Genomic DNA, 12,644 nt, shown 5'->3' with positions numbered 1-12,644 from the left:
CTCCATCTGGGTCCCCTGCTCCTCAGCGGGCCATTCAGCATGGCTCCTGTGGGCCCAGGAGGAGCAGCCATAAAACCAAGATACTTGCCCCTCTGCCCTTGACTCTTCCCTTTCTTCATGCATATATTGACTCACCTGGTGATGATGGACAAGTTACTTAAAAAAAAAAAAAACTCTCTGTGCCTCAGTTTGCTCCTCTGTGAAATGGGAACATTCACAGTACCTAGTTTGTAAGATTTTAGAAGGAGCAAATGAAGTCCTCTAGGCTCAGTGCTTTGCAGATGCAAAGTTTATTGTCATTATTATTACCCCTCCTCGCCCATGCTCTCTGTCCCTGTGCTGGGCTTTCCTTTCTCTGTTGCGGGGTTGACATCCCCTCCGGACAGATAGAACTCCCTTCTTTGGGCAGAACAACAGGGCGCCCACCGCCACTGCCCCTTCTCCGCCACAGGCCCACCGCTGCTGCCCGCAGTCGCACCATCACGAGGACGCAAACCCTCAGGCCTGGTGTCCTGTGCACAGATAGGCAGGTACTGACGGCTGCTCTCTCCCTGGGGACAGGTTTAACCCGACACAATGTGCACAGTGGCTGCACCTGCTGACCCTGTCCGTGCTGTGCTGTGTTTTTGTCACCCAGCCACTTCTGGTGAGTGGGGCCCTCCTGTGGTCCCTTCCTGTCAGCAGGGGCCTGGACGTGGAGCCAGGGCTCCATTCAGGTGACACGTGATGACATCTCTCCAACCCCATTTTTCACTCGAGGACACGGAGCCTTGGGACACAGAGGCTCTGGACCCGCCTCTCCCGGAGAGTGGGTGGGTGAGGAATCCCAGACAGGTGACACTAGGGTGCGCCTGAGCCTGTGACTGAGACAGCTCCGTGGGTCACAGGGACGGGGGACGAGGACTGTGCCTTGTCTAATTTCTCCTTCCAGGTCGGCCTCGTGGCCTTGGGCTTTGCCTGGAGAAAGAGAGACGACCCACATTTCTTCACCGAGTCTCTGCGCGAGGCCACCAAGGACCTGGGCTCTGAGCTGGAAGGACATGTAAGGTCCCCCACGGCCCTCCGTGCAAGCCAGGTGGAGGAGGTGAGGCCGCCCTCGGTGCCGTGGTCCAGCCTCCGCAGGCCGGTCTGAACTTCCTCTTTGGATTCAAACTCGACTGCGTTTTTGGAGACCCATGGGTGTGATGTAGTTTCTCTGCTGCTTCACGTGCCCGTACGCGACGCGTGAGCACTCAAGACCTGTTTCCTTACCTCTGCCCCAATCCCGGAGAAATCAGAGCATCAAGAACAGTTGCCTATTGTATTTATTTTTTTTAGTTTTTACTTTATTATTTATTTTGAGAGAGAGAGAGAGAGAGAGAGAGAGAGAATCCCAACCAGGCTCTGCTCTGTCAGCACAGAGCCCAGCATGAGGCTCAAATGCACGAACCTCAAGATCATGGCCTGAGCCTACTTTAAACTATTTTTTTTAATGTTTATTAAAACATGTCTCTCTCAAAAGAGAGAGACAGAGTGTGAGCGGGGGAGGGACAGAGAGAGCCAGAGACACAGAATCAGAAGCAGGTTCCAGACTCTGAACTGTCAGCACAAAGCCCGACATGGGGCTCAAACCCACGAACCGTGAGATCGTGACCTGGGCGGAAGTCAGATGCTCAACCAGCTGAGCCACCCAGGCGCCCCATGAGCCTACTTTAAACTATTGAAGCAGATAAGAAGTAGAATTCTTGGCCATGATTTTGGAGAACTTCGAAGTCATGTGCGTTTCACAACAAATCTAATTCTTGCTGCTTCCTCCCCCTCCTCCCATCAGTACCCCCCTTGTGTGTGCAGCCTTCTCTCGGGTGGGGTGGACAACACGAAGGCAGAGGAAGGTCTCCCGTGCAGAAGGGTACGGGCTGGTCCCCGGCAGGTGTCGTGTCCTCCTGTGGAATGACCAGGGACACGCCCCAGCTCACTGATGGGCCTCACCCCTACCTTTCTCTCCCAACTGCCGTCCTTCCTCAGGTGACCAGTGAGCCCTGAGGCTAACTGGCCTATGGCATGATTGCCTGAGTAACCCGTCGGCCCCCTGGTGATGGAGAGCACGTGCCATGCGTGTGCCCCACCCTGACCACTTGTTCATACTCAGCGTGTTTCTCCCACCACCTCGTGCAGCAGAAGCGTCACTGCACCTGCTGTAAGATCAGTCACAGTGAAGCTGGGAGCAGTGATGTAATTAGACCGAGGCCACCTGGGTGGTGACGAGGCTCTGGGCCGCAAGGCTCGGCCACACGCCTGCTGCACTTGGTGGCCCTCAGCACATGGCTCTGGTTTCTCTCACCTTCCTGGTCTCTTTTCTTTCTCCTTCTGTCCCACGGGCAGTCGCCGCCCCTGTGAGGCAGGTCTGCTGGCCCTTCTGTGTCTTTGGCCTCCAGTTCGAGCCCGGTCACAGGTGCAGCCCTGATGCAGGGCTGGCGGCCAAGTGCCCCCGCCCAAGGTGTCCCTCGGTGCGTCCTGTCCTCCTTGGGACTGAGGACGGTGCGACGGCTGCAGGGGGTGGGAGCATCCCTGCCCCAGGGCCCCACCCACGTGACCTCCCGGGACAGGGGTCTCTGACTTCTTAGGCGTCCTGAGCACCTAACCCATGCCTGTAATCAGTCGGTGCCAGACAGCTCCCCCTGTGCAGTGACATTGTCCCCAGAGCTGGCAGAGACCTGCCCCCCCACCGGCCCACTGCCCGCCCGCCTGCTGTATGTGACTCTGCCCCCAGCCCCAGGCCGCATGAACAGTCCGGACTGCGGGACCTCCTGCCCTTATCCGTGGTTCCCGGCTCACAGCGCTGTCGTCCCCACAGATGGTGGCTGCCCGACAGCGAGCACGCCGCCTGCGCTGGGCACGTCCACCTTCCGCGGCCCAGCTCAGCGTCACCAGGGAGAGGATGAGGAGAGAGACCCGGACGCGGGTGGCCCTGAGGTGGGTGGTGGCCCGACGGGGTGGCTCTGCTCCCACCCTCCTGCAGAGGGGGCGCTGGTAGCCTGGGAGCAGGGGTTGTGGCATGCGGGTGGGGACTCAGCCGCAGGGGAGGGGCACCAAGGGGACGGTGGGTCCAGAGAGAGCAGGTTTGCAGGAGGCTGAGTCTTTTCCGTTTGCATGTGCCATGACTAACAGTCTAGAAAATCCTACAAAAATGAACAAGAAAACAGGCAGAAGGGAATTGAGTCAGGTAACAGGCTATAAAACGAAAATGCAAAACGCAGGGCCCTTCACATATTTGAGAGGACTGTTTAGCGGATCAGGGAAATAAAACACAAGAGACCCACACAGGCATCAGGTAGAGGAGAAGCGAGTGCAGCCGGGTAACGTGAGGATGACTTAGAAACACATGCCCTCTTCTCCTCTTCTCGACTGGGAAGACAACAACTGTCTTCTAGAGTGCCGTCTAACATTAGCTTACAACTGTAACGCGCGCTCAATCAACGGCCAGCAGACCTTTCTGGTTTTCTTTTCTTTCTCCTCTTCCTCCTTCATCACTCGTTCTGGCCCATGATCGAGTCACTCTGGAAGAAGGAACATGGAGAACCGGCCAGGAAAACCCCAGAAGGCAGAGCCAGCGCGTGGGGCTCACTCTGCTGGCCGTGACGGTAAGACCGCAGCCCCCGAAGAGTGTGGCTCTGGGCACACGAATAAGAGACGGCCCCACGGAATGGATGAGGAGGTCCGGAAATTGACCCAAATGCAAATGCCACCCGATGCGAGTGTGTGACAAAGGCACCATCTCAGATCTTCAGAAAAACGAGGGAGCTTTTAACCAGCAATAATTGAACGGTCATGAGAGAAGCGTAAAAACAAATGAATAACTGGATGCTTTTGTCATAAGACGTGCAAATTCCAAGCAGATGAAGATTTAAATGTGAAAACAGAACCATGCAAGTCCCAGAAGAAAGTGCGTGTCAATTTCTCTGTGACCTGTGGGTGAGGAAAACGTCTCTGTGACCTAAAGTCCAGAAACGGAAGAGGAAACAAATTTGGGGACGTCAGACTCAAAGAAGAGACACCTGGTGCGACATAAGATGTCATACGTAAAGTAAAAAGACAGTGACAAACTAAGAGGAGTATCTTAACATACAAAGAGGTTTAAATAAATGGAAAAAAGACCAACAACTCTGTAGAACAAAACTGGGCTCAGGAAGCCAACAGGTGAGGATAGCACTTGGGCTCATAAGCGAGTGAATTGCAGACTAAAAGTGCAGAAATCTGCAGTCGTTGGTGGGTGAGCTGACGGGGAAGAGATGCTGTCACATAGCGCCCGTGTGAGTGCGGAATGGAACCGCCCCCGTGGGGACCTGGGAAGCCCCACACCGTCACAGATGCACTTGCCTCGACCCAGCAGCCCCGCTCCAGGAAGCGCGTCAGCAAAACCTCGAGACGACCCAGGCACGAGACAGGCCGTGCGGGACCTTCTGCCGTAGAAAGAGCCTAAAAATAACCCCGCTGTCTTGCGGGAGGCCAGGGCACCTGGAGCACGAGGACCGTCCGCACAGACGGGGAACACCTCTCTGTTACAGGAGAGAAGCAGGTGGGAAAGAATGTACGTGTGGGCTACCCGCCACTCGGCCAACCGCTAGGAATCGAGTTTCTATGCATCTGCTTGTCCTCAGTAGAACGAGGGATTTCCTACCACTTTAGGAAATTGCTACTTAGGGGACAGAAAAGGAATAGGATTTTCAAAAATTTGCCTCAAGATGAAAACATATGACCTTACAAGCCTGCTCCCTAACGACAGAGAAACTAGAGAGAAAATCATCCAGCGGGTTCCACAAGGGTATTTGTCATTAGCGCAGCGTTCTTGTCTTCATTCTGAGCGCTGGTTCATGTGGGATGTGGCAAATGAGGGATTCTGTGACTTCCTAATTCTCAGTGTGGGAGAAAGGAGGTGCAGATTTGAGTGTGAAAAAGTTAAAACGTTATAGTCCTGACTTTGAATTAAAAGTGACTGTAAATATGTTGGGGTGCCTGGGTGGCTCAGTGGGTTAAGCGTCTGACTTCGACTTCAGTCATGATCTCGCTGTTCTTGGGTTCAAGCCCAGCGTTGGGCTCTGTGCTGACAGCTCAGAGCCTGGAACCTGCTTTGGATTCTGTGTCTCCCTCTCTCTGCGCCTTCCCCACTCATTCTCTCTCTCTCTCTCTCTCTCTCTCTCTCTCTCTCTCTCAAAAATAAATAAACATTAAAAATGCTTTACAAAGGGGCGCCTGCGTGACTTAGTCAGTTGACTGTCCGACTTCGCCCAGGTCATGATCTCATGGTTTGTGAGTTCGAGCCCCGCATTGGGCTCTGTGCTGACAGCTCAGAGCCTGAAGCCTGCTTCGGATTCTGTGTGTGTGTCTCTCTCTTTGCCCCTTCCCTACTCAAGCCCTGTCTCTCTCTCTCTGTCTGTCTCTCAAGAGTAAGTAAACATTGAAAAATTTTTCAAAGAAATGCTTTAAGAAAAAGTATAAGTATGAAATAATAGTTTTTTTTTAATAAGGAAAAAAATTTTTTCTACATCTGTCTACCAAGAAAAGGCCTAGAAAAAACCCAGGGGCAATGAGCAACTGTAGCCTAGATCCTGGTGTACAAATACCGTTTTCCACCCAAAAGAAACAGGTATCGTTGGATTTCATGATTTCAAGTCTGTGATAGAAAACGTGTAAGATAAGCCTGGAACATTTGGTAAGCAAGGAAACAATTAATAACTAGACTCGGAAGCCAGTTTGAAGAGGCTTGAGTGGGTCAGAGATGGGTAATTAGACATGAAATCAGAGATCATGATAGAGATCTTGGTAACAATGAATTAAAGCTCATCAAATATCCATAAATTTGCCGTGACACCAGAAATGTAATTGATTGGCGCTGGCAGATATGTGGGAACCAACTTTCAAAAAGCCGGTAACAAAGTATCGGTCCCGTCTTCCCAAACTGCCCCTGGGAAATCACATAACAGGGAAGGAATATTTCTCTTTACAGAGGTATTCCAGCTAACAGATAGATGAAAACAAAATGATAGGATTGGACCATTTTTCAGCCTTTAATGAATGAACGAGTCTAAGCATCAATCATCCACAAAGGCCACCATGAAGAAAATAAGAAAGAACCAGACATTATGTGTCTCCTGGTGGGAAACACATCACCCAGGAGGGAACCTACCCCAAAGGGCCTGGTCCTAGTCTGGTCACGTTTTTGTGCTAACTTGCAGCTGACAAGAGAGCACGTGCTGGGGTCCCCGGGAAGCAGGACAGAGAGAGAGGGGAGCAGCAACAGCGCCAGTTCCCTCCACCCAAGTAGGGGTGCTGCCTGAGGAGGCAAGAGAGGCCGAAGCAGGAAACCGTGAATGGAATCCACTGTATCCACAGAGCAAGGAAGAAAAACTATCTGATCATCTCAATAGATGCAGAAGAAACCATTTGACCAGATTAGACATTCATTCATGGAGAAAAAACATCTGTGCAAACTAGGAATAGAAAAGAACTTCCGTAAAACAATAAAGGGGATCCATGAAAACCCTACGCCTAACCTCACACTTAGTGGTGAGACAGTGTGTGCTTTTATTTTTAAATTTGGTTTAATTTTTATTAATTTTTTTAAGTTTATTTTTATTTGAGAGAGAGATAGCAAGCAGGGGAGGGACAGAGAGAGAGGGAGACAGAATCCCAAACAGGCTCCACGCTGTCAGCACAGAGCCCGACATGGGGCTCGAACTCACAAACTGCAAGACCATGACCTGAGCTGAGATCAAGAGTTGGACACTTAACTGGCTGAGCCTCCCAGGTGCCCCAGGGCGTGCTTTTAGGAATCAGAAACAAGGCAAGGATGTCCCCTCGTCTCTCCCTGATTAAACCTCCTGTTATAAGGCCTAGCCCATGCCATAGGCAGGAAGAGGAAATACACAGTTTACCAGTTTGAAAAGAAGAAATAACACAGCCTCTTGCAAGAGGACGGGACTAGTCCATACAGAAAACTCTCAAATATTCCATGAAAAAGGCTCCTAGAACCCCTACGTGAATTGAGAAAAGCTGCAGGAGAAACGTCACCCTGCAGTCGGTTCTGTTCCCAACCACCAGCAGGGAACAGCTGGTATTTAAAGTGCACAAAGGAATAGCGTATACAGTAGTACAACAGAAGTGAAGCTCTTGGATACAGATCCAAGAACACGTGCAGAATTTGTATGCTGAAAACCACAGAACACTAATGAAAGACATCCAAGAAGATGTAAAGACACGGAGAGACCTGTCCGTTGGCTGGGATCCTTGTGTGAAGGTGTGAGTTCTTCCCAAGTGATCCATAGGAACTCAGTGTACTCCCAACCAGCGTCCCGCAAGCTTTTTCATAGATCTTGACACGCTGATTCTGAAACTTCAATAGAAAGCGCAAGAATTAGGGTACCAGAACAATTCTGGAAAAGAACAAACAAAGCCAGAGGACTGACTTTAGGACTTACCGTAAAGCCTCGGCAACCAAGACACCATGGGATTGGTGATAGAACAGACCCAAAGATCAGGGACAGATGGACAGACCAACACAAATACACTCAGTTGATTTTTTGATGGGACACGAAGGCCCGTCTCACTGGAGAAAGGGTAGCCTTTTTAAAAATGGTACCAGTAGGGGCGCCTGGGTGGCACAGTTGGTTGAGGGACCGACTTTGGCTCAGGTCATGATCTCACAGTTTGTGGGTTCGAGCCCCGCGTCAGGCTCTGGGCTGACAGCTCGGAGCCTGGAGCCTGCTTCGGATTCTGGGTCTCCCTCTCTCTGCCCCTCCCTGCTCATGTTCTGTTTCTCTCTCTCAAAAATAAAATGAACATTAAAAAAAAGTTTACTTATTTATTTTGAAACAGAGAGAGAGAGAGACAGGGAGAGAGAATCCCAAGCAGGCTCTGTGGTGACAGCTCGGGGCCTGGAGCTTGTTTCTGATTCTGTGTCTCCCTCTCTCTCTCTCTGCCCCTTCCCAGCTCACACACTGTCTCTCTCTGTCTCTCAACAATAAATAAATGTAACACAATTTTTAAAAAATGGTACAAGGAGGGGTGCCTGGGTGGCTCCCAGTCAGTTAAGTGTCCGACTTTTGATCTCAGCTCACATCTTGATCCCAGAGTGGTGAGTTCAAGCTCCATGCTGGGTTCCATGCTGGGCATGAAGCCTACTTTAAAAAAAAAAAATGGTGCTAGGAAAATTGGATTTCAATGTGTGGGAAAAAAAAAAAAAAAGAACCTCAGTACATACTTCAACTTATACAAAAATTCACCCAGGGGTTTCAAAGGTCCATTCCACGAAAAATATTTTGCTGGGTCTGTGCACACAGGGTCTGTGTGGACACCAATTTTAAACTGTGTTTCTTACAGAGACGTTTGCATGTACACCCTCATGCTGCTCCTGCATTGGTTTGTACTGTGTGGGAAAGTCTCCCAGGATGAATATGCCCTCAATCAAGCTATCCGGAATGAGTTTACAAGGTAGGATGTTTGTTCAGACTTCTCTGAACCCAGGGCCACCGCGTAAGGACTGGTTTGTCATGGACAGCATCACTGACGGGGGGCGGTCCTGGAGCCTGGGGTTCCAGGGTGAGGGTTACTTTACTCTGTTACTTTTTTTTTTCAGTAGGAATTTTTTGTAATGTTTGTTTATTCTTGAGAGAGAGAGAGAGAGCGTGTGTGTGCATATGAGTGGGAGCAGGGCAGAGAGAGAGGGAGACACAGAATCTGAAGCAGGCTCCAGGCTCTGAGCTGTCAGCACAGAGCCCGACACGGGGCTTGAACTCACGAACCACAAGGTCATGACCTGAACTGAAGTCGGGCGCCCAACCCCCTGAGCCACCCAGCTGCCCCTACTCTGTTATTTTGAACAAAAGTCTGTCTGTCTGCTATTACAGGCCATCTGTCAGAGAAGAAAGGGATCCATCCTCTCCCTCGGGACACTTTCCTTTTACAAAATTGAGGTCCAGAGAGGGTGTTTCACCACTTATCCCGCATGTGAAATCTGGAAAAAACTGTCAGATTGGCTTGGGCACTGCTGTCCCCACTGTTGACAGGAGGCCTCTTTTTGGCAGACTTTGGGCACATTTATAGCATCTCAGTTTCATTAATAGCGAAACGATATTTTGAGGTACCTTAAGGTCTGGCGCGAAGATGCTAAATCAGGTTATTGAGGTTGTTTTTGTGGGGTTTTTTTTTTGTTTTTTTTGTTTGTTTGTTTTTTTGCGGAGAACATCTGAGTTTTTCAGCCAAAGGTTGCTGTGATTCATAACCAATGGCCGCAGTTTCAAGCAGTGGTAAGACCCTCGAGTTGTCTACCATTTCTCACATGCTCATTTGTTTCTTCCTGCTGTTAATAGTACATATTCATTGTGGGTAAACACAGAAGAATGGAAACATAGAAAGCAGAAAATGCTCAATAATAATAATAAAAAAAAACACTACCATCCAGAGGCAACCATGGACAGCATTTTGTTATGCCATAATTTTCTCCGCATTTTGGTGGTTCCAAAATTGGGACATGAACTGTATCAATGTGGACACTTAATGTGCCCATTCCTTTTTTTTTTTTTTTTGAAAGTTGTTATTAAGTGACTTTATTTTCTCCTGCCAAAAAATATTCAGTCTGAGAGTTCTTTTCAAAGAAGTTTGGCTTTGATTTCTGAAGTGCATGACACAAACTCATATAGATTCTTTACTGTGGTCAAGGAGGCGGAAATAAAATACCGTGTTCCAACATCTACTTTCTCTTTCTCTGGAGAATATTAAAAAATAAATTTTAAATGTTTATTTATTTTTGAGAGAGAAAGAGACAGAGCGTGAGTGGGTGAGGGGCAGAGAAAGGGAGACACAGAATCCAAAGCAGGCTCCAGGCTCTGAGATACTAGCACAGAGCCTGATGCGGGACTCGAGCTCACGAACCATGAGATCATGACCTGAGCAAAGTCAGGCGCTTAACCGAGTGAGCCACCCAGGTGCCACTCTCTGGAGAATATTTTGAAACACATTCCTGGATTTTTTTTCTATGAATTTGTTGCCTTTGACTAATTCAACTTGATGGACTTTATTTTTGTTGATGTCAGGGGGACATATGTGGGTGGCTGGCAAATCCATTTAATTTACCTATTACTTAAGGACATATTTGCTTTGGTCTTCTATGAGAGAGGTGGTGATTGACGCCCACCCAGATGATGGCTACCAAATGCAGGTTTAGGGCCCACTAGTATTGGGAGCAGGACGTCCACGTTCATGAGTCTGGACTCTGTACTGAACACAGGAACACAGCTGCTCACCAGAGAATGTTCTAGCAGTGCAACTGCCCCTCACCTTTGCAGCAACCGCAGTTAGTTCCATTAATGACCAACTTCTCAGCTTCCCGCCCACTTGCACACAGGCACATGTTAGGCCAGCAGGAGGCGCTGCGTGCAAAGCAAAGTGACCATTTGGGTGGTTCTCTCTGGAAAAGGAGATGAAAACCGGAGATATTTCTGGCTCGGATCGTTTATTTTTGATCTCCTATTTTGTAAGTCAGCATTACTTGACATACTTCTCATACGAGAAGTTCCTCTCGGTCCCCAAATCAGAAACATCACAGCTGAGATAATATTTGTGCAAAGTCTCACATGTAGAGCAATGGATATGCTTGGATTCGTGGCTCAGATGCTGGTCCCGTTGGTTTGTGTAGACCTGTGTCTCCCACTGCGACGCAAAATCTCACTACCTCTGGATGTGCCGGCCACCGGGCAGGGGAGGGGTATTGATGTGTCCTGGCTTGTACTGGGATGCCTCAAGGGGGACCGTCTCCCCCTACCCTCCCCTGGTACCTAATCCTAAAAATTCAACAGCTTTTCAGGGTTCAGCGTTTGCCAGCATCCAGGAAGAACCAACTACGTCTATTTGAGGGACCGGGCTTTGTTTGCTTAGTAGGGGACTCGGGCAAGTCCGTTGACCCTAGGCCTGCGTATCCCCATCTGCACAGCGAGGCAGCTGGGCAGCTTGATTTCTTCTGTCATAGAAAAACAATGATCATGAGATTGGGTTCCATCATATTTAAGTTTTATCTGAAGTTTTTCTGGACTCTATCAAGTCTCCGTGAAAGTCCCAAGTTAAACAGAAGCAAACCACCCAATAAGGCGCCAGTACATGAAATAGTCACGCCATCCAAGGGCCGTAAGCGGAAAATAGCCGCTGACTTTATTTTTGCGACGTTTAGCCAGCTCTGTGGGCCTGATTGATTTAGTAGCTCTGATACAGAGCGAGAACACTCTTGGATTGTTTGGCTCACCCCCTGCTCTCCGCACACGTGGAGAACAAGAAATTGTGTCCTTGGATGACTGGAGTTCATGTCACTTCCTAACTTCTCATCGCTTTCCCACAACATGACCTCCGCCGAGAAGTGTCCCGGTCCCCCCTCCTCGTGGAGGGAGGCCCGGATGTAGTAAGACGTGAGACCGGTTGCCATCGCCGTGGGGGTGTTAGGCGCACAGCATCCTTGCCATGGCTAAGGGTCCTTTCTGTGAAGCCACATGTAAAGACGTGTTTTCGAGGCAGGGCAAAGTATTTCGTCCTCTCTCTAAAGAAGTTTAACGTTTCGTTTTCCATTCGACTGCAGCTCGGAGCCACATGTCTGCTCCTCGTGCAGCCATGTGCGGCTCGGGCCCGTGCGCGTGGCTTCACTGCGTTGTCTGAGCAAGCAGAAACCATCCGTGTTGTCAGCTCGGAATTCCGGCGGTCCCTTACTTCGGTTCCTTGCTGGAAAAGTGAAACAGATATCTGACAAGAGTCATAAAAATTAATTGGAAGAAAACCAGACCCACATTTGTTGACTCCCTACTATGTGTCGTCCTGCCCCCGGTCTGTGCCTATTCACTGAACACTCAGGCTGTCTTGGGAGGCTTGGCGGCCATTCTGGGTCTTTAGGGAAGAAACAGGGAGGCCGTCCATCAGGCAGTGGTGTGGAGAGGGGGCTGTGTCTCTACCCGTGGGTCCCGGGGCCCCTGTTCCTCTGGTCCCCTCCTGGTGCTCACGCTGCACTGGCCACACCGCCCCCCACGCCCTTCCTTGACCTCACAAGCCCGTGCCTGTCCAAGCCTCTGCCTCACCGTCCCCGCCTGGAACACTCTCCCTCTGACGTCCATGCGGCTCACTCCCTCGTTGCCTTCGGGTTCCTACGATTTAGCTTCCTCTCCTGAATGTGGACCCCTGACACAGCCTCCATTTCGCTTATTTATTTGATTTATTGTTTGTTTCCCCACAAGAGGGCCAGGGCATGATTTCTCTCTCCCCACCTGTGCCCGGCACACGGTGAAGTTTGTCGAGTGAACAGGTGAGCGAAGGGACAGGTGGCTTCATCACTGTGCGGTCTTCCCACCTATCGCCGAGGAGCAGAGCACGATCCAGAATCACACCATACCCCGTGCTGCGGACAGCCCCACTTTTATTCCTGCAGGTACTGCAAACGTACATTACAGAAAAATATCCTTTGGTTTCTGCTCTTGTGCTCAGGAATGCCAGGAGCTCCTCCGGCGGCCTGACAAGTGTGGGGGCCTGGTGGGACTGGAGTCTGACCACGCTGCTGGATGGCCTGCACGGGCGAGGCGCCCACACAGCCGGTGTGCCACGTGCTCAGGTGGGCTTCTGTCCGCCCTTCAACATGGGGT

At 50.3% G+C, this 12,644-nt stretch overlaps 1 protein-coding gene across 2 annotated transcripts in view; it reads left to right on the top strand.

Moving 5' to 3' along the window:
- PKD1L1 (polycystin 1 like 1, transient receptor potential channel interacting) overlaps positions 1-12,644 on the top strand; it is a 133,523-nt gene that overhangs the window by 90,642 nt on the left and 30,237 nt on the right. For both annotated transcript variants that reach the window (XM_078442613.2, XM_078442612.2), the window contains 5 exons: positions 562-646; positions 932-1,084; positions 2,834-2,952; positions 8,356-8,466; positions 12,490-12,613. In XM_078442613.2, the coding sequence (XP_078298739.2) occupies positions 562-646; positions 932-1,084; positions 2,834-2,952; positions 8,356-8,466; positions 12,490-12,613 (592 nt within the window). The remainder of the gene's footprint in view (positions 1-561; positions 647-931; positions 1,085-2,833; positions 2,953-8,355; positions 8,467-12,489; positions 12,614-12,644) is intronic.

The sequence above is a fragment of the Panthera onca genome, chromosome A2 (assembly GCF_046562875.1).
Source record: "Panthera onca isolate mPanOnc1 chromosome A2, mPanOnc1 haplotype 2, whole genome shotgun sequence".
Classification (NCBI taxonomy): Eukaryota; Metazoa; Chordata; class Mammalia; order Carnivora; family Felidae; genus Panthera; species Panthera onca.
This window is presented reverse-complemented; position numbering and strand designations above follow the sequence as displayed.